Source organism: Rousettus aegyptiacus, unplaced genomic scaffold (genome assembly GCF_014176215.1).
Source record: "Rousettus aegyptiacus isolate mRouAeg1 unplaced genomic scaffold, mRouAeg1.p scaffold_m13_p_15, whole genome shotgun sequence".
NCBI classification, from domain to species: domain Eukaryota; kingdom Metazoa; phylum Chordata; class Mammalia; order Chiroptera; family Pteropodidae; genus Rousettus; species Rousettus aegyptiacus.
Window position 1 is genome coordinate 48,520,587 of NW_023416290.1, and position 22,007 is coordinate 48,542,593.

Below are 22,007 nucleotides of genomic sequence, written 5' to 3' on the forward strand. Positions count from 1 at the left end.
TAAACAGTAAAGCATGGAACTTCTAAATGTTATGTCAGGCCTTATTATAATAAAACATGCCCCCCACCTCCTAAAATTTTAAGAAGTTCTACACCAAATTAATGGTTGTATCCTGATAATAACCATTTATTTTTGTTCATCATTTTAGGAAAACAAATAAGAATGTTTTTACAGTATAACATTTTGCTCATTTATAAATGTAATTAGGTCAACAGCTAAGATAGTTAATGATGGGTAAAATGCTCTTCATTTTATAAGCATAGTTCAAAGACTGGGTTTTAAAAAGTAAAGGAAAGAAGAATAAAATTGTTAAGTGGCAACAGGAGACAGCTTTTAGCAATACTGAGGACTAATATTTAGATTAGAAACTTCTCCCAGGATATAACTCAAATAATAAAGTAATAATTAAGCATTAGTGAAGCTAATTTGTTCAAAAAAAAAAAAATGTTTTTTAAAGCATGGAACCTACTGGAGGCCAGAAACAGGAGAAAGTATTACAAGAAGAAGTGCCAGGGCTGGCATTTGCCCTGAGGTCACCAGCTTACTGCAAGGCTTGTGTTTTAAAGGAATACTACTTTGGGTTCAGGTACTCAGACTCCATCATAAACCTAGATTTCAGTGGAAAGGCAACAGCAGAGTGTAGAATGGGGAAATTTTAAAAATAAGAGTATTTCTTGATAGGTAACTGTCAACCATAAGCCTGACCTCTCAAGGCTCAATTTGAGGCCCAAAAAACATCCTTTTTATAGGGATCAAAATTTAAGATATAGCTTAAAGAGGTCTTAGAAAATCCAGAAGTCTAAAGCATAGTTTAAAGAGCCCCATGAACCTGCCAGATGCTAAGTAAATCTTTCCTGAAGAAATTCTTTTTTAATTTAACATAGGTCTCGAAGAATTCTCAGAGATGAAGTCCAAGGTACATGAGCTTACCAAGTATCCTTAGTAGAAACAATATATTATAGATTCAAAAAGATCACAAATACTAGACTCAAATACAAATGCTAAGAATTATGTTTAATATGCTTAAAGAAATATAAGAGGGAACCCAAGGATGACAAAGGAACAGAAAGATGATCGAAACTGACCAGCAAGCTTGAAAGAGAAACAAATAGTACAAATAAAATACGAAAGAGCTAATGAATCAAGCACAATAAAGTGAGATATTTAACTGTAAGTATAATTAAATTTCCAAAGGGAAAGAACAGATAAAGAAGAAAGGGAGCCAATATTAGAAGATGTAGAAGCTGACAAATTTTCAAAATGGAAGACACCAATCCTCACCCAAAATAAATAACAAGATTTGAAAAGAAACATGAAAACCAAAGCCAAAGAAAAGATCTTAGAAGTATTTAGAAAAGAAAGGCAGAATACATACAAAGAAACAGTTAAATTGACATCTGACTTAGCAACAATAATAATAGCTTCAAAAAGCTAAGAGAAAGAAGTGGTTATCCCAGAATTGCACATGTGTGCAAAACTATTAGGAATGAAAGGAAAATAAAAATAGGTTCAGACAAAAAAGTGAGTTCACTATTAAGAGATGGTTATAGGAGTGTCGGAATTACTTCAAAAGGGAAACAGCCCAGAAGGAAGGCTGAGTTACATGAAAAGATCGTAAGCAAAAAATCATAAATCAGTAACTGTGTAAAACAATAACAAGAATTTGAACTGGAAGAGATTTAAAAAAATCTCGAATAGAGAAAGAATATAGATTGTGAGGATGAGTAGGTGTTAAAAATTTCTAAAGGCCTTGATTTAATTTGAAGGAAAGTAAATATACTGACTAATTTTAGACTTCTGGTAAATAAAGTCCATTAATCCAAAAGAAGGTAAGAAAGAAGGGGAGGAAAACAGAAAATAAAATCTAGCTCAGTACAATTTAAAACTGTAAAACGTTATATCAGGAAGATTATCAAAAGAGGTTAATATAGCCATATTAACATAAAAAAAGTAGACCTCAAGTTATAAAGCACACTGGATATAAAGAGTTTAGGTCAGTATGTACCTTGATCAATATCTTAGGAAAATTATAATTCCAAACTTAAATTTATCTGACACTAAATTTTCAAAAGATAAAAAGCAAAAACTGACAGAACTACAAGGAAAAATGAACAAATCCACAATTGAGATTTTAACATAACTCTTTCAGGTAATCAATAAATCAAATGAACAAAAAAGTCATTAAGAATATCAGATTGGAACAACATACTTAGTATATTTGATATAATGAATATATAAACATACACACATATATACATATCTATCTCTCGCACTCTCTCTCCCCTCAAGGAATTTTCAGCAAACTGTGTCAAGAAATTTTTTAAAAAGCATCAAAATTATTTGACTAAATGCACAACATACTAAATAATAATTTAAAAAATACACAGAATTGAATGATAATGAAATAATACTTATCAAAGATTGTGTGATATAGTTAAAGTGAAGAATTTATAGCCTCAAATGCTAGCTACATTAGAAGGAAGATTGAAAAAGCAGAGTCTGAACCAGTCTTTCCACAGATGATATATATTAAAAAATGTGATGCACGTACTGCTACTGGATCCTTCTGGTGAAGTTGAGCAGCTGTTACTTGTTTAAATCCACCTGGGTAACTGTTAAAAGAAGCAAAGACATTAAAACTAAGAGTAGGCTATGGTCCAGTATTCCTGAAAAGAAAATTCTTGTATAATACAAAAACAATTTTTATTATGAAATTATACTTGCTTCTGGAAACTATGCTATCCACTAGTATCTTAAAATTAAGTAGTGACTTATGCCATTTGAAATGCTATTCTCTCAACTGGGTAACCATTGCTATTTCTTAGAAAATTTCTTAGCATAACTATATTTCTATTAGAATTTAAAGCGATTGATCATTCATTTAGTCAGTCAGTCATTTGCTCATTCATTATGGGGTTATCATTGCTTGAATTAAGAAAGAAAAAGCAATAAGCCAAAATGTTTCATATTCCATGCCAAATCAGGCAAACTGTCTGTATAAACTAGTGGTCTGTCAGGTTCAGGGAAAATAGTGGTAGACCATTTGGTTCTTAAGCCAAGTCAAACTCTCAACAGGTCATGATCCTGTTCCTTATTAACAGTTGGTAAAAGACCCCTAAGAGTTATTTTTGGTCTGAAGTAATAAAATATTTCAGTGTGTTCAGATCAAAATTATATATAAAATGGATAAAATGGAGATTTAAAAATATATATGTTTATTTGTGATAGTACTAGAGGCAATTTAGTGACCTGGATACCAGAGATCAGGTCTAGAATCTTGGTTTGCCTGTGGCTACCAGTATAATATGAGGCAACTCACTTTACCTCTTTATATATGGGTTTACTCGAATAAGAAAAATGATAACATTTGCCCCATCTACCTCTCAAGATATTTATGAGAGTCAAATGAGAAAATTTGTCAAAGTGCTTAAGAAATTTAAAACAAAAATAACATACAGATGTAAGGTTTTATTACACTGAATGGATAAATAGAGCCTAAATGATTTTCGAGGAAGGAAAAAAGAAAATGTAAAATCAGTGGCCTGTGCAAAGGAAGTTGAGGATTCCCTAAATGTGATTCCTTTAATCAGCTTCTTTCAACAAGACTTGAAAACATTTTAAGATGATTTAAAGAACCACCTTTTAGGAATAAAATTTAAGAAAGCATACTGAAAAGTTTGCTGAGAAAAATAGATAATTTTCAAACTGATATTCTTTCATCTGTTTCACAGAAATTCAGCTTCAGAGAAAGAAATAACTCTCTAGACTTCAATTCCTGTATTCTTTCTCTCCATGGAAAAAAATACTTTACGATTTCTATGCTAAAGATTATCTTTCTACTTTTAACACTGAGATGGCAAATACTAAAGCATAATACCATTTACATTATATTTCAGGAGTTTGGACTTTACACTGAAAAATTTGGAGAGCTACTGTAAAATTCTGAGTAGAACATCTTGAGTAATGTAGCACTCAGTTGATTTTTATTGATGGAAAAGTAACTAAATTTCTTCTCCAGTATGGGATAGCCTGACTGGAGTGGAAGATATTTGTTCTGAATGTTAGCCAAGATTTTTTCAATTCATATTAATTCAGTAAACACTGAATGCTTGCTATGCTGGGTGCTGGAGATATACAGATAAATCCCACTGGATCCTGTCCTCAAGAACAATGACTAAATTCTATTGTGACATCTAATGGGAAGCTATATCCCTAAATCGTGCCAGTATATTTAGACAACTAAAGAGTTAGACTTCCAAGTTCAAAGTGCACACATACCCATCTCACTCAACCTCTAAAACCATTTGAAGTGAATGTTTATAAAATATCTGGACAAGAAAGAATTTGAGACTAGAAAACATACAAGAAATTACAAAGGAAAAGAGAGATTATAAAAAGTTAACTACATAAAAATTAAATAACCATAAAGCAAAACACATCATGTAGAAAAGTTGTAAAAATTAAAAAAATATAATAGTGGGTTAATATTCTTAATAGGTAAAATGTTCAGAGAAAGTGATCAGGAAAGCATTGAAACCTCATTATTATGCAAATGTAAACAATCACATGCCCATCAAAGTAGCAGAGCTTTATTATTAAACTATTTTTAATGATAATACTGTGTACAGTTTTGTAATAACAGACATTCCTATGTACAACTATTGCAATAGTAAACTGATGTTTGGAAATATCAAAGGCCTAAAAATGATCATCCCTTTGATTCTGAAATTCATTAAATTTCTAGAATTTCATTTTAAATAACTATATATTGAAAAGCTTAATGGGTAAAGATACTTTCCAGTTCTTTTTAAAAGTCAAAGCTTTAATTTCAAAAAAAGAGCAATGATTAAGTAGGGTAAATCATATTGTATACTAATAATTAATGGCTAACAATAATACTGATAAAAGGGCTCTCTGAGAATTTTACATTAAGTGAAAAAGGATACAAACATAGATATTAAAATGTTGGATCAAAGGATGAAGGGCGATTTTTAGTTCCTTCTTTAAACTTCTCTGTATTTTCTAGTACTAGCATGTATTAAAACCTTTCCAATTAGAAAGTTAAATTTTGAACACATAATTGCAATAAAGTATTAGGAGCATAATAAAAGTAATATGTCCAAAATATAAGTCAAGAGTCAACAGAAAAAGAAACAAAAAAGCGATTGGCTCTATGGGGGATGAGGAAATAGGGGAGGCGTCAGAGGATGTGACATCTGAGGCAGGTTTAACGGATAAAGAGGGTTCTTAAGAAACATTCTTGGCAAGGAGAACAACACATGCAAAGGCAGAGAGGAGAGAAACGGCCATGTGTCGGCTAGAATGAAGGATCATGAAGCAGTCGTGGCCATTTGATGCCATTAACTTGCAAAGACATTTGAATTTTCACAGGGGAGAGAGCACTGCTGACAGGGACACTGCGGGAGGACGGCAAGCAGTTCGCCATCAGCTGCGCTATTATTTTCCTTCACTTGCAGTAACACTGCAGGTGGTACTGTCATAGGAATTACCTAGCACTTTGCGTCGATACTTCCCTTTATGGTCTGATCACATTATGTTATCCTGACCTTTCATATTTCTTTCCTAATTACCTGTAAATTTTATAGAGTTTGGTTTTTATGTAGAGATATGGCAATAGTAGAAAGTACTAAAGATGGATGTGAATTTATTTTTGTTAAGTTAAATAAAGAGTACATAAATGTGTTGAAGGGGAGGAATGGGCAAAGGCTGGCTAAAGGAAGCAAACAAGTTCTTCCAAGCATTTATGACCTACCTGGGCAAGAGATGAAAAGAAAAAGATGGGAACATCAAAGTCTGCTTGTCTAAGACAAAGGTGCAATTGGAAAGAAAAGAATAATTTTGATTAAGAATGAAAGATCGACAAGTCTAACCATATCTTACATAATAGTGTAGAAGGTATGCTTAATTAAATTTGCACAGGACCTGAAGATGAGGGGTTAACTAACATTATATGACTGAATTGAGATCTCAAAAGATCTTAAAAACCTGGAGATAAAACCTGACATGAAGTAAACCTAAGGTATTGTAGTTGGATTAAAATGAAACTAAAATATACAGGAAGGAGGAAACATGGTTGAACAGCAGCATGTTTGACAAAGACTGAAAAGAGTTTTAGCTGAGAGTGAACTCAGTGTGTCCCACAGTAATATGGCCCTGAAAAGTTCTATTGAAATAGAACACCGCATAACTGAGAGATGGAGAAGTCACATTGTATTTGGAGACCATCAGAACACAACCAGGCAGGCGTATTTAGTTACGGAGCAGTGATTGTATCTAGAGAAGAGTAAACAAGAAATGATGGAGATATTTAAAGTGAAGTTATATAAAGAACTCTGAAGGAACTATAGATGTTTAGCCTAAGGAAAAGACAAATCGGTGGGCCCTTACTGATCACTGTCTCAAAATTATCTGAAGAATGTCATGTGGAAGACATGTAATTATTTTTGTCTCAAAGAGAAAAAATAAGACCAATATGAAAGCTAGAGAAAAGGAGATTACAACTCAATAGCATAAAGATTTTTGTAAAAGTTAGACCATTTCCAAGGTGGAATAAATGGGCCGCCTTATGAACTGTTAGACTGGGACAGCTCAAACACAGGCAGAGAAACCTATAATTTGAAAGGTATGTTGTGGAGATTTTAGGTTATCTTCCAAACTCGGGGTTTCACTCACCACTCCTTAAACATCTCAAGTACTTTCAGATGTTCTGGATGGTCCTGGAAATAGCAGGAAGATGAATTGCAAGAAGCAGAAAGAAAGACTCATTAAAAAATGAGAATAATCTTGATCAGAGAAGTTTATGTGAAAAGTCCCCAGGAAAAACAGATATTGTCAATTAATAACTAGTATTTGGTACAGGTTTGTGTTTTTCTGACTGAATAAATTATATATGTAGCATGAGTAAAATGAGTACTATCTTAACGCTGAATTTTAAAAATACATTTTTCTTTTAAATACGATCAATACTATTGTTAAAGTAATACATTTCAACTGCCTATCTTCCTTGACAACGACGCTGTCTTACCCAGTATGTGAGGAGTATACTTTTTGTTCCCATTTGTTTCCAGAAAATGCGATGTGCCTTGTATTCATTATGACAACATGATCGCCACAGTCACCTAGGTTTACAAAGAAAATAGAAAAATAATCACGACTTTCAAGACAAAAGTGGCCTTGGTTATTTATAATGCTTATCAAAGTCTTAGTAACACATTAAAAATATAAAGCAAGTCAATGCAACATCAAAATCCTTGAACAGATTTCTGTTACTGCTTTACATAAAGTCTAAGTATAGAAAGAACTGGCTAGCTGTTTGGAAAATTTTGACACTGGAAGGTAAAAGAGAATTTAATAAAGATGCCAGGACCAACAATACATCTTTAAAGGTAAAGTACTGTTCTTTCTATCATATCTTCCCATTAATAATTATACTTTACTAAAAATGTTTATGTTAAGTACTTCTAAATATCTACATAAAATTTTCCCTTAAAAGCAGAAGAGAAAATGAAAACAATATGAGTATAGATATAAAAAAGTATGTTTTGCCAATAGGTAAATTGGAAACAAATGTAAAACGTCACAATTTATTCTTCTCACATTTAGAGAACAATAGAGCACTATGACCTTACACTAACTACTAACTCAAGGTTTCTTTCAACTATATATGACTAGTAAAATTTAAACTTTCATTCTCAACTATGTCTACATACATATTCGACAGGATGGGATGGCCTGAAAATTAAAATAGATGTACTGAATTAACTTTGCAGTGAAAAGTACCTCTCAGGTTGGCTATTTGTCAAAAAAACAAATTAAAAAAAAAGCCCTTGAAAGTCAAGTTTCAAATGACAAAATCAATCAGAAACGTTTCTTAAATGCCTATTCTACTAAGAGAAAAACAAACTTCATAAGATTCTAGCTTATTTAAGAAAGAACACCACTGAACTAGTATGAACACAGTATATGAAAACTAAAGATTACATTATATGATTCTATATAGAGCTTCCAGTTTGAATGGCAGAATTTTTGGAGAGAAGTGCATAGTCTATATCTGACAAAGGTAAGGAAAGAGAATAAAGCAGGTGGGTTTTCTTCACTAGAATGAAAGGGAATCCAGAGAGATGAAGGAAAGACTCAGCAAGCTAGCTGTTAAATGTGCCAAAAAAAACTATTTTGACAGTACTTGGTGAATTAAGTGACTAAATTTCCTAAAGGTGACACTAGGTAGGCTACTAAGGCAGATGGGCAGATGAACCAGAAGAACTGCAAAATGGAGTGAGAAGCTATCTATCTAGTCTCAAACGTATGCTGAAATTACCTTAGCTTTCACCCAGGCATTAACAGTGGAAGAAGCTAAGGCCCATTAAGATTAAGGGATTTGTCAAAAGCTCACACACCAAATTACTTAACACCCTGTTCAGGCTCTTTCTATGACACCTATTTAGAGGGCAACGGGAATCTTTAACTTTCCATTAAAGCTGAATTTATTTGTAAAATTAAGATGGCAAAATTAAAATGATACAATAATTAACATCTGAAATAGAATGACATTTAACTGAATAGTAAGAGAGGAAAATTTGCTACCTAGGCAGCGTTAAGAGCATCATCAACTTTCCGCTTTTTAACAAGTCCTTAAAAGATTTAAATAAATGATATAAAACAGAATACCAGTGATTAAATTAGATCTAATCTAATCTTTGATGGATTATTTGGTATGTTAGTATTCATAGCATTAACCTTTAAGTACTGTATGCAACTTTTATTCCATGTACAGTAGGAGTATTTTAAGATAATCTAGTAATAACTTTAGATAATGCTAAAGAAAGGTTTCTCTCTGCTTTTCAATGCTCAGATAGTCCTCAACTACTTAATCTATGGGTAGTGAAGAGTGGCGTCCTCATGAAGAATAAGTCATAATCCAAAATTCACCACATGCCCTTTCTTTTTATTTATCAGAAAAAAATCATGTTCAAAAATGCTCCCAAGTCCCAAATTCGGGAGGATACCTCCAATTAGAGAGAGGAGGGAATTAGTTCTAGTTCTACATAATTTCCATCTTGACTCAGACTTTTTCCATAAATAACCTTATAAATGGAAAGTTGATTTTCTACAACACTTCACAAAGTCCAGTGGCCCTATAAAGTAGTTTAAATATCGTATATGTTATGTTCAGATACATTACTGGTTAACTTTTATGGCCAATCCTGGATGTATGATCATTTGTAATATTATTTTTCTGGGAAATTAATGTCAATTTTCAAATAAACATGTTTACAGTGATTATGAGCAAATAATATATGCTTAATAAATGCTGATTAAACCAATGAATGTTAGAAATAAACTTAAGAGATAACATTTGTAAATTAAAAACTGCTTGCAATTTAAGTTTTGATTTTAGTGACATCTTGTGGACATGAAAGGTTTTGCTGCTATAAGTAATATACAATAGGAGACGAAAATACAATTCAGTTTTTAGAAAGTTAATTTCTCATTTCATAGAAAAAACTCTTCATTACTAGAAAAGGATGACCTGACAGGCAGCCAGAAAGCTCACTCGGTGTGTTAGCAGAATGTTTATTCATCAGTTTTTAGGGAATACTTTTGTAATAATGACTTGTAAGGAAGTAGAACTTTAATTCACTGGATAAGTGCTATACTTTAAGAAGGAAATTAGGTGACTACTACTAATTCTATTTTTCTCCAAATTCTGTATCATTTGCATTTCTAGAAAGACAACCTAAGAGATCTTATCACCTTACTGACATCATCGCTAAGGGAAAAGCAGGAAAACACAGTGTAAGTGGTTAAGAATCAGCATATCGAAGTGGAATGAGCAATTTCCTATAGAGGAAACAAGTGCCTGGGCTCCAGTCCCAATTCTACTATCACAAGGCTAAGTGACAGTGAGAAAGTTGTTTTATTCTTCTGATTTTAACTTTCTCACCTATCAATGAGGCAGTTAGAAACATATCTAAAGTCCTAAGGAATTAAACAAGTCTATGAATTGGTAATTCCATTACTATGGCATTCTCCTGGTCTGCAAAGAAACCAAAAAGGATATTTTTAAAGAGATATAATTAGTCAAGCATAAGTCTGCTGATCACTATTTTACTTTCGAAGTACAGTTAATCCTTATTATTCATGGATTCCATATTGCAAATTAGTTTATTCCATATTGCAAATTCATCTGTAATCCCCAAATCAATGGGATTACAACTGCTTCCCCAGTCGTTCATGGACATGCATCGAACAGGAAAAACTTTGAGTAGCTGAATGCGCACATTTGCACCTGAGGCTGGATAAAGTGATGCTCTGCCTTCTGTTTTCAACTCTGGTGCTATAAATGAATGTTCTTTTGTGGTCTACTTAGTGCCATGTTTTTTGGTATTTTTATGATTTTAATTAGTGACTTCACTGTTTAAAATATCCCCCAAGCCTGATTCTGAAGCACTGTGCACTGTTCCTAAGTGCAAGAAGGCTGAAGTGTGTTTTGCAGAGAAAACGTGAGATAAGTTTTGTTGAGGCCTGAATTATAAAGATGTTGGTTGTGAGTTCAACATTAACGAATCAATACATACACTGAATAAGGGATCTTTAAACAGAAACACACACAAAACAAGGATATATATTGATGGGTGAATGAAAAATGTTGTGACCAGCCTCACAGGAACCTAATTCTGTTTTTGCTCTAGACACAATAGTTCCATGTTTACTAATTCAGTATTCATAGTGACTTTAAAGAAAATAACTACAGTGAATAATGAGAACTGACTGTGCTCATAAAACATGTGTTTAAAAGTGTCACTCCACAAAATATTCCTTACGAGCATCTATTATGGACCAGAAGTGGTACTAAGTGCTTGAAAAACAAAGAATAACATGACAAAATCCTCAGATTCATATTCTATGCCTAGAGATTTTTTTCACAGGGTGTAGGCATACTTTGATACCTCACTGAAATTTTCATTAAGTGAAGAGAAAAGGTTAGAGCTCACAACTGGCATCTGTGAATGCGTGTATTCATTCAAAAGCATTTCCTGCATTCCAACTATGTGTCAAGTGCGAGGGATACAGCTGTGAAAAAATCAGGCAACTGTTCTTGTCCTTGTGAACTTAGCTTAGTGAAGGCAGGTGAAAAATAAACATTTACATAACAAATCAGGTGATAAGTGAATCCTAATTTATCAAAAAGGCAAGGGAAAGATACAGAGAAAGGGCAAGCAGTGGAGGAAATCAGGGAAGGCCTCCCTCAGAATACAAATGACTGAGCAGAAATCTGAAAGATGTGAAGGAGTCAGCCATGGAGATGTCTGGAGAAGAGCACACGGAACAAAATGGGAAAAGGTCCTGAGAAAAGTGTGCCTGGCAGGCGAGTTTACGGAACAGCAATGGGTCTAAGTGGATTGTTTCCCTACAAATAAGCTAAATTCATTTTAGTGCCCTATAGGTTTCTTTTTGCAAGAATGGAATAAGGGATCCTCAGGAAAAAAAGAGGTCCTTAAAAGCAATGCAGTCAAACTTCTTCGAGATTCTATTCTGGTACGTAAATTGTGGTTACTAATGACAGGTCTAAAACTATACTCACTCAGTTGATGGTACACAGGTTTGTGCAGTCCTTGAAGTTTAACTGATGCCATAGCAGCAAGTTTGCCGGGGGGCTGCATTTTCCCATCTAAGAGATACCAAACTCGAGCAAAGGTGGCCCATTGCTTGAAAAAGCAGAAGAGGAAACAAAGAAAATTCTAATTAAAATGGAAATAATTGACGACTTATGTACTATCATGTGTATTCTACAGTTAATGTCAATAATTTGAAAACAATCTTATCACTAAATAATTTTGTTTTTCTTAATTTCTGGAAAAGGGGAAATCTTTTCTCGTTATTCTGCAAAGATTAACATGGTAACTTTTCCTTCCTTAGCAATATGGGTCATGCTTTGTTAAAAACATTCCAAAGATATATTTCCCTTTACATTATAACTCATATTTCTTTATATCACAAATAATAGAATCTGGAAGGGGTAATGAGAAGTATTTATAAGTTGTTTATGAAAGTCTTCAAAAATATTTTGAGATTAGTAGATACATTACACTGAAAGATGAATGGCCAATTAGGAACTGAAGATCATTCAGTAGTTTAATTCTGAGGGAAAGTTAAATAGCAGAATGAGGCTGGGATGGATGATGTTAAATAAATTTTTAAAAAACTGCCTTAAACAGATAATCTTTAGGCTCCTCAGGCATAGGTCACTGTCTTTTCAGTGCCTACCAATGCCTTCAAACTCTAAGAAACTTACAGCTCAGAAAGATCTTGACCAAATGCTTTTTCTATGCATATAGACAGCAGCTAAACAATGCTGGAACAAATACAACTAGGTTATCTGGTTTTATTTTAAATTTAATGATTATAAACCCCAAATAAGCCTATAAAATGGCTTACCAATTGTTTTTTTTCTTGTCCTCATTTTTCTAATATCTATCTAGTTCCTCTTGTATGTTTTTTGTCAGCTTTATCACTATTTTATATATTTTGATGCCACTGTAAACTGTATTTTTAAATTAAATTTCTAATTGTTGCTAATTTATAGAAATAACTTCATTTTTGTATATTGGTCTTATATCTTGCAACCTTACTAAACGTATCAGTTCTAGTAGCTTTTTTTACAGATGATCATGTCTTTTGCACTTAAAGACAGCTTCTAGCCCATACCTTTTCCCTACCACTCTGAGCGTATGAACTAACAAAAAAAATTCAAACAGTGGAAACTCTACAGGATAATCCTTTTTCTTCAAAAAATTTCAAGGAAAAAAGGAATAGGAACCTATTTATTAAAAGAGACTTAAAAAACAAACAATTTATTGCATTTTAGATCCTTACCCAAAGGAACAAACTGTAAAAGTATTATGAATTTATGTAACGTATAGGATATATACATGAGAAATTGATAACTTGAACACACACTGGATATTCTATATTAAGGAATTGCAGTTAATTTTTTATTTAGCTGTGATGAATGGTATTGGGATTGTAATTTTGTAAAATGCTTATCTTATAGAGAACATACTGAAACTTTTACTGATGAGATAATGAGTCTGAGATTTACCCCTTAAGGAAGGAAAAGAAGTGAATGGGGGTACAGACAAAATGATACTGGCTTTGAGTTTTGTGAAACGGGGTGATAGCTACTTTTATAATTCTCCATAATAAAGTTAAAAAAAAAAAAAACAACAACAACTCCTGACCTCACCTCCCCAACCGCTGCTTCATTTCTTTCCTCCCCTTTCTAGGAAAATTCTCCCAAAGGGTTGTCTTTATTCCAATTTGCCCGTCCCTATTCTCTTTCAACCCACTCTGACCTGCCGTTTGTCCTTGGACACTCATCACCATCACTCTAGTGCCTGCCAAAACTACCACTGCCTTCATGTTACTAAATCCATTGGTCAATTCTACAAGTTCCATACAGCTGGGTATTCTTTCTTCACTTGATTTCCAGGACACTACCCTGTGTTGGTTTTTTTCCCTACCTTGCTGATTCTTCCTTTTGCCTCTGAAATGTTGAAATGTCCCAGAACTCAGTTTTTGGTCCTCCTCTCTTTTCTATACCACTTCCTCAAACACTTCATCCAGACCCATACCTTTTGTATATTATGACTCCCAAATTTACATCTCTAGCATGGATTTCCTTCCTGAACTCTACACTTAAATCCAATTGCCTTCTTAACATCTGTACTACGGTGCTTCTTAAACCACATATGTAGTAAAAGACTAGTTAATGCCCCAATCCACTGCAGACCAATACTTTTATTAAAAAAAAAAAAAAGAAAAACTTAGATTAAATAAATTAAAATTCAGCCACAATGCCAAATTGTTATAAAAGTTTTTAAAGGTTAAATTTTTTAATTTCTGTATTTACCTGATCGGGGAAAGGTAAACAGTCTAAGGAAGGTACCACATTTGGAGTGGGACTGGGCTAAGAGGAATCTTAAACCTACATATACACAACTGAACTCTTGCTCTTCCACCTGAATCCTGCTTCAATCTCAGCTGAAACAAAAACCTTGGAGTAATCCTTGTTTCTTCTTTTGCTATGGTCCCACATGCAAACTTTGAGGAAATCCTATTGGCTCCACCTTCAAATAGAACCTGACCACTTTTCAACAGTACAGTGTTACTACCCTGTTTGTGCCATCGTGGCCAGCCTGGGTCACTGCAATAAGGATTCTTTGCTTTTATCCACCACCAAGCCCCAGTTCTAAAGTCTATTTAAATTTGGCAGCCACAGTGCTCTCTTAACTATCTAAGAGAGATCATGATACTCCTTGGTTCAAAAACCTCCCCATTTAACTTAGTAAAAATCGAATTCTTACAATGATCTACAATGACCTATGTGATCTTATTACCTCTCCGACCTTCTCTCCTAATACTCTTTCTGGGAGGGTGGGGAGAGGGGGACATGAACAGGGCTGACTGAAAAGAGGAGGGGAACGACAGTAAGTGGTGGCTAGAATCACGACCCTCTAGGTTGTGCTTTCCCGAGGCATCTCCTGGTCTGGGACTCGGCTTCTCTGCGGATCCAGCTTCACTAACCCCACCGGAGCCATTGACCTCCTTCTCTCAGTGTAATGCATGCCATCCAGCAACAGAGTTCGAACTCACCTGGGGCGCCCTAGAGAAACTCGACATGTTTCCGCATTAGCAGGACCGTCCTTTCTTCGATATCCTTGTCCAGTTCTCAGCATTACTGGCCCGGCGGGAAACGCACAAAACCAAGCGCAATGGTTCCTAGGACCGTCCGCCCTCATCTGCCTCTCCGCTTTTCCAGGGTCCCCTCCAATCTTTCCAGAGTCGCGATTTAGTTACGAAGAAGGAACTAATGAGGATTCTGAGAGAAGTTCTCCAGAAATCCACCCCCTTGCTAGAAAAGCTGCCGAAAACCTACGGAGGACACTATTTCCAGCCGAGCTAAGTAGAAGGGAACAGGAAGTGCATCAGCAGCGCGCGGCTGTTTTGATGTGGAATCCGAGACCTGAGACTGGGGCTCAGCTCCGAGGAGATGGATCGCTACCTGCTCCTTATGATCTGGGGGGAAGAAAAAGTCCCGTCGGCAGCAGGTGGGGAGCCAGAGCACGGGCCAGGGGTGTTGTCTGTTGAGGGGACCAAGAATCAGCCCGGTAAGTGCTGGGCTGAGAAAGAGCGGGAACGGCTTGCGGGAAGAAATTTGACTTGTGATCTAGTTCTGTTGGTGAGGGACCTATGTCGAGTGTCCCAGGGATCGACCTAATAAGGGTTGACATGTGTCATTATCTTCGCGGAAAAGTGGGGACACATTCGTGGATGCAAGATTCCGGCGCTCATTTCTTGGCACGTAAAAATTTAATTGAATAAATTTTTCGTGCCTTAGTAATGGAATGTCTGCTCTTTGGAAATAGGCGCATTCAATGGGTCTTTCTACCTCCTGTGTTGCAATATAGAAAGGAACAAGCTGGAAAAGGGGCTCTTCTCCTAGATTTACATCCTACTAACAGGAGACATCCCACACATAAGGTTTTTTTTTTTAATGATAAATTTAAAATGTTTTTAAACGTTTGAGATTACATTGCTTTTTGATGCTCCTGTCTAGATTCTGTATTGAGTTTTATTTGTTTATTTTGATGGAGCAGACATACTGAGGAGGAAGTGTATGTGGTTGTACATAGGGTATTGTGACAGGGTTTCCCTTCCTGGCTTAAAATTGTTCTTTTGGGGGGGAATTTTGGATTTGTTTTAACTGGCCAGCATGCAAAAACTGGGAGCCTTTCCTACTTTCTCTGCTTGCTTTAGATTTATTACATCAAAACTTGAAAAGAGCATAGTTTTTTTATGCACAACATACTGTTCTTGAGATTTTCTGATGGCGAAACTAGAATAGGCCTAGATTATGTAACTTTTGAGCCTACTGAGTTTGTCTTTTCTTTTTCAGATTTAACAGCAGCACATGTTTATCACCTTCTGAAAAGAAGCATTAGTGATTCAATTAATCCAGAAGATAGTTCTTTCCCTGGTAAGTATAAATCCCCTCTTTTCTCTGATATATCATTTGTATTGCAAATGAACTTGATTAGTTTGATCACTTGTGTGTATATGAAATACTTGTTGATCATGTTCAAGTCACCGTAATAAAGAGGTAACTAAGGAAATATAAAACCTAAAAAGATTCTGACCCTCTCTTTCTGATGCTTGGATGTGATAAAATTGTTATGAAATCATTTTAGGTTGTGAGTTTGAGCTTATGAGATTTTCTTGCCCATCTTTGGCTCCATATCAAATAGAGTAGTGTGGCATTATAAGGAAGATTGTGATTTCGACCTGAGTACAAATATTAATTCTCTTGCAATCATTTCCTTACCTGAGTTCTTTTAATGCAAAGTTTTTTGCCAGCATCATTTTATTGCAGGGGCTATTTTTAGAATCCATTTGCCTTAAATTTAAATATCACTTTCAACATTGTCACTTTTATTTCTCCGCTGTGCTTTCGTCTTTTTTTTTCTTTTGCCAATTCCCTCTTCCTAGTATCCATTTTTATAAAATATAAAATATCACATGAATTTATCACTGGGAGACAAAGAGACAATGCAGTTACATCTTTTGTCATCAGTGCGTGAACTGAATAACGTGCAGTGTCCCATCAGCTACAGACTTTGAAAGCAGTAATGCGATTAGTCATTGATCATGATATACATCTTTTATTTATGTAGTGGTTTGTGATTTGAGAAGTTAGAAGTGTAGTTTTACTTTATGCAATTACAGTTAATTAATAAACCGTGGTAACTGGAATTTGCACCCCCTTTTGGGGGAACTGGTATTATTTAAACCATGGTAACTGAAATATGTGTACATCAGAACTATGCAAAGAGAGACCTGCCTGTATTGAATTTCCTACCATGCTAGGAAATTATTGCTTTCAGTAAAATGGCAAGCTTGAGGAACTGGAAGTGCAAAGATGATTATAACTGAGATGAGGCTGGGGAGGTAGGAGTAGCAATGTAGAGGATTTTGTAAATCATGTCAGGAGTTTGGACTTTTTCCTAGTGGTAATCAGGAGCCATTAAAGACTTTAAAGAAGAAAGAGACATGATTAGCTATCTGTGCTACTGATGTATTCTGGCTTCAGTATAGTAGACAGATTAGAGGAAAGTATAATACGAGGACGTTGCTGCAGAAGACCAGCTAAGAAATGAGAGGGGTAGCCAGGGTGGTGGAAAATGAATAGATCGGAAGGAAATTATGAAGATAGAATTGCCTGACTTAGTACTATTGGATTGGTATGATTTAAGAGAAGGGAAGAGTGAGAAAAGAATCGAGAATGACATTAGATTTCTAGCCTGGGTAATAGTGTGATGGTGGCATTTAGTGAGATAAGAGAATTAGATTTTGAGAGAATATGGCATGTTTAGTTTAAAATGTGATTAGTTGGCCTTTAAAATGTCAAAGTGAAAATGGTTTGTAAAATGTGGCTGCACAGTGTCTGAAAGTCAAAAGGCAGAGTAGGGCTGGAGATGCAAGATACAGAATCATCAATTCATAGATGTCAGTTCAAGCCATGAGAAGGAATGGGACTGCTTATGGATACTGAGAAGAGCAGAAAATCTCAAAGTGAATCCTAGTATTTAAAGGAACTGAGTACCAGTTTTTAAAGGAATGAAAAGGAATGACCAGAAAGATAGATTCCACAGAAGCCAAGTATTTTAAAGAGAAAGTAGTCAAATGTGTCATTTTTGCTTCCTTTTTTCCTCTTATTTTGAGATGTCAGGTAACAACAGAACTAAAAAGTATCTTAGAATTAGTAACATGGTAGTTATTGGTGACTTCAGAGAGTTTAGTTTCAGTGGCAGATTGGAAACAAAAAGACAAATTGAAATGGATTTGGTGGGAAGTAGAAAAGGTGATGGATGTAGAAATCAGTCAGGGCAGTCAAGTATAGACAGTGTTTTCAGAAAGTTTATCCTGAAGAAGAGAAAAGAAAGAAGTAACTGGAAAAGGGAGGTGAATTTAAAGAAGATCCTTCTAAAAAAAATTTGAGAAAGAGGTATGCAAATTTAACTGCTAATAGGAAGGAACTGACAGAGGAGTAGAAATTGAAGATACAAGAAATATAATCAGTGGCCTGGGCTCTCAATGTACGTTTAAAGGATAACCTTGAATTAGAAGGGCAGTGCCTCCGACATGTTAACACGAAGGAAAGAGGAGAGGCTTAATGGGAATGAAGTAGGGACATATATTTGTTGACAGGATGTTATGGGAGTTACTACCTAAAATGGTTTCTATTTTCTTAAGGAAGTGAGAGGTAAAGTCTTCTGCTGAGATTGTTGGCAGAAAGTGCTAAGAGGCATTTAGCATCTTTTCTAGCTTCCGTAAGTTAAGCCTCTGTTACCACATTTTTCCTTCTCCCCTCTTTGAATCTAATTTCTATTCATTGCTCTAAATTATTTGTGATTCTTCTGACATGCACCCTGGGGTGACCCTTAATTTTATATCCTAGTGTGATATTCCAGTCTCTAAGAAGGGCATCTTCCTTATCATAGGTTATAGTTACTCTATAATTCCTCCTCCCTTTTTAGCCAGGTCAAACCAGACCTTCACAGTCTTTGAAGAGAGAATCGTTGTTACTGAAATGACTTGCACGGTTTTGTGTGACTCAGTAGTAATTGTGTGTGTGTATTTTTCAACATCTTTGTGGTAGATGTTAGTGTTTGAAATGACAAATTAATAATATGGATTTTGAACTGTGATGAACTAGACCACAGTATTCATGGCGAATGAATAATTTTGCTGTTTTGGCAGATTGTTCTGTTTAGATTTTTAATAGAGATTCTTAAAAGATCTATCTATATAATGTATGTCTATATATGCATATAAAACTTGAAAAACTATATAACATATCAAAATTATATATTTGTCTAAGTATATATAAGATGCTATAACATCTGCTTATTTTTGATATGCGTTTCTTTTAATAAGTGTGACTTTGTTTTCAAGCCTGTTCAGTGGGCGGTATACCTGGCTCCAAGAAGTGGTTCTTTGCAGTGCAGGCCATATGTAGAATTTATCAGGTAATATAAATGAAAAAATAGTCATTCATAACTGTCTTTGTTAATATAAATAATTCCTTGAACTCATTCATCATTTAATGCAGTCTTGTGATATATTAGTTTTGTAGTTCGGACTGGGAAGAGATACATTTTGGTGTGGAAAAAGATGAAATTGAAGATGTTCTTCAAACAAATATCGAAGAATGTTTAAGTGCTGTGGAGTGTTTTGAGGATGAAGATAGTGCCAGGGAATCATTATCTTTGGCTGAGTATGCTTATATGCTTTTTATAATATCTTTAAATATTTAACATTGGATAGTATTTTAGCTATAGAATAAAGATTAGATTCTTAGCAGCTGTAGTAAGGTAATTTTTGTTAATTGAAATTTCAGCTCTCCATTTTGGAAGACATTAGGCAGCTTGGGCCTTTTACTTGAATAAAATTATTTAAAATGCAAAACTTGGTATCAAAATATTAAGCTTTGGCTTATGTAATTGCAGGAATCATAAAAAAGTAGTATTTTTATTAATATGTCACTTTCTTGAAGATAAATTCTGTCTGATTTATATTTTAAGAGCTTGGCTAAAAACTTTATTTAAGGTTAATAGCTGACGTTCAAATCAGAATGTCATTTTCATTTTGCTATTCGAAGCTGAAGTATATGATTTTTTTCAATTTCTATGTATCCTTAGCATTTCAGACACCTTTGAAATCTGTAAGGTTTTTGAGGATTATATAAATGACTAATTCACTTTTAGGTTTTTTGAATTATGATACAATGTTTATATTGATCCAGGTGATATAAATTGTGATAATTTTTTTCTTCATGAAATATCATCTCTGACTCATAATTGATAACCTTTCATTTTAGTCTTCCATATTTCATAACAAAAATTACTTGTTTGTTTTAATGTTCATACATTACAATAGTTCTATAAATTGCTAAAGACCTGAAAAATTCAATTTTCCCATCTTCAAATCATATATGTTTGTACTAATTAATGAAGGGAGATGTAGAATGGTGGAGAATATTCAGCCAGGGCCAGTAGAGGTGGTCGGTCTGCAGTTATATGATCTTGGGCTGGTCACGTAACTTCTCTAGTTTTATGTTTTTTCATCTATATTGTTGTTGAGATCCTTTTAGATCATTTTATATGTTTTCTTGCCACTCTTAAAAGATGAGTGTAAAAGAAATAATTTTAGTAAGCCATCTAATAATTATTTCCACAAGAGGGAGCTTTAAAACTATACCATAAGATGCTTCAAGCTTTTTAGACAACGATGATTTTATAATAAATGGTTTAAGTACCTTTATGCTATATAATAAACTACTTTGAGAAAAAAAGAATTCATCATATAGATAAAAGTAATAGATTTTGAAGAATTGGAGGAGAGCATCATACATTCCCATCAGGGCTGTTATGTGCCATTCAGAGAAAAGCAGCATCCTTTATTAAACACTTAGCAATGCCTTTTAGGATGCTTGGTCTATTAGTTATTATTTATATTTAATATACTAGATATAATTTAGGGAGTTTTTCTCTGTTATTGTTGTTTGTTTGGGGGTATGACTGAGAACTCGCATTTTAATCCTGGCTTCCACACCTACTAATTATGTAATTTTAAGAAAATCATTTAAAATGAGAACCGTGATAACATTACAGTAGTATCATGGATTGTCGTGAGATCAGATGAGATAGTGCATGTAACATACTTACTGTCTGGCACATCGATCCATTAATATTACCTTTATGATTAGATGTAATGTGTATGTAGGTTTCTTTTTTTCTAACTTATCCTTTTATTTTAGTCTGTATGAGGAATCTGCAGAAAATTTGCATCAGCTGTCAGACAAACTTCCTGCTCCTGGTAATAATTTATGACTGCTTTCAATAATTTGTATCTTATACTTTCTGTGAATGTGTGATAAATTCAGTCTTTATGCTTGGGTTGTCACTTTTAACTTTGAAATTCAAAACGAAAAATAATTTCCTAATTGAAGTTGATACAAAACCTAGTCCAGTACTTCAGTAAAGTATATTACAGAGACATGATCTCTTAATTGTTTTTATTTAGTGAGACAAAAATTGGAACTTAGAAAATTAAATATTCATTTAGTTATTACTGAAGAAGAGTCTTTTCACTATATACCAGTGTTTTCCAGAGTATGTCTTTAGAATACTAGTTCTATGAATAACTTCTGGAAGAAGTTCTTTAATCTAGATTATTTGGATAATAGTCTTTTGTTCTGCCAAGTCACTATACACGTTGTCAAATATAAAAATTGTATAATAGTTGAAGCCTTTACTCAGCCTTTTTTTAACAGAACCTATTTTTTTTTTTTCCTATAACGGAAAGCATGTTTTGTGAATACCGCATCATACCAGTCTTAAAACTGTTCTTTTTGTCTTAAATTCATCTTTCTTTGTGTTAATAAAGTAGGTAGTATCTAAAGCTTGGTATAATTTGGCATCTACAAATACTTTCAAAGACCTTTCTTTGAATATTTTCATTATTGAAAGTCATTTATGAAGCAGATATTTGTTGTGTTTTGTATGTCATGGATTGTACTAGGAGCTGAGTATACAGTGATGAGTAAAGCATATGCGATTACCAGGAAGGACTTTAGAACTCACAGTCTAATTTTATATTCAAGATCATATTTTAGTATAAAAGATCCCACGTGGAAATAACTGAATACAGAGATAAAAATATATCAGTTTATTAAATAAAAGGTGTCAAGTTTAAAATATGTCCTACAGATATACATTTACTATTTTGGCAAATTATAATACTTTCATTATCAAATTTTTATTTGGTTTCTGTTTTGATTGTTCTGGTTCTTCAGTGAATTTATAATTTTATAAAATTTAAAGTTTCGCAAAATTATCCTTCTTTCTCAGGAATCAATGATATCA

General features: G+C 34.0%; 2 protein-coding genes across 4 annotated transcripts in view; one reads left to right on the forward strand and one right to left on the reverse strand.

Moving 5' to 3' along the window:
- MRPL13 (mitochondrial ribosomal protein L13) overlaps nt 1-14,786 on the reverse strand; it is a 32,228-nt gene extending 17,442 nt beyond the window's left edge. The window contains exons 1-4 of the mRNA XM_016156596.2: nt 14,677-14,786; nt 11,606-11,729; nt 7,046-7,139; nt 2,552-2,612 (exon numbers count right to left, since the gene is read on the reverse strand). Coding sequence (XP_016012082.1) covers nt 2,552-2,612; nt 7,046-7,139; nt 11,606-11,729; nt 14,677-14,703 — 306 coding nt within the window. The 5' untranslated portion in view covers nt 14,704-14,786. The remainder of the gene's footprint in view (nt 1-2,551; nt 2,613-7,045; nt 7,140-11,605; nt 11,730-14,676) is intronic.
- Nucleotides 14,787-14,869: 83 nt separating this feature from the next.
- LOC107516630 (MDM2 binding protein) overlaps nt 14,870-22,007 on the forward strand; it is a 65,113-nt gene continuing 57,975 nt past the window's right edge. The window contains exons 1-5 of one of the 3 annotated variants that reach the window (XM_016156545.2): nt 14,870-15,191; nt 15,980-16,060; nt 19,036-19,109; nt 19,209-19,357; nt 20,900-20,958. In XM_016156545.2, the coding sequence (XP_016012031.2) occupies nt 15,074-15,191; nt 15,980-16,060; nt 19,036-19,109; nt 19,209-19,357; nt 20,900-20,958 (481 nt within the window). In that variant the 5' untranslated portion in view covers nt 14,870-15,073. The remainder of the gene's footprint in view (nt 15,192-15,979; nt 16,061-19,035; nt 19,110-19,208; nt 19,358-20,899; nt 20,959-22,007) is intronic. The other 2 variants (XM_016156560.2, XM_016156549.2) reach the window with 2 other exon arrangements.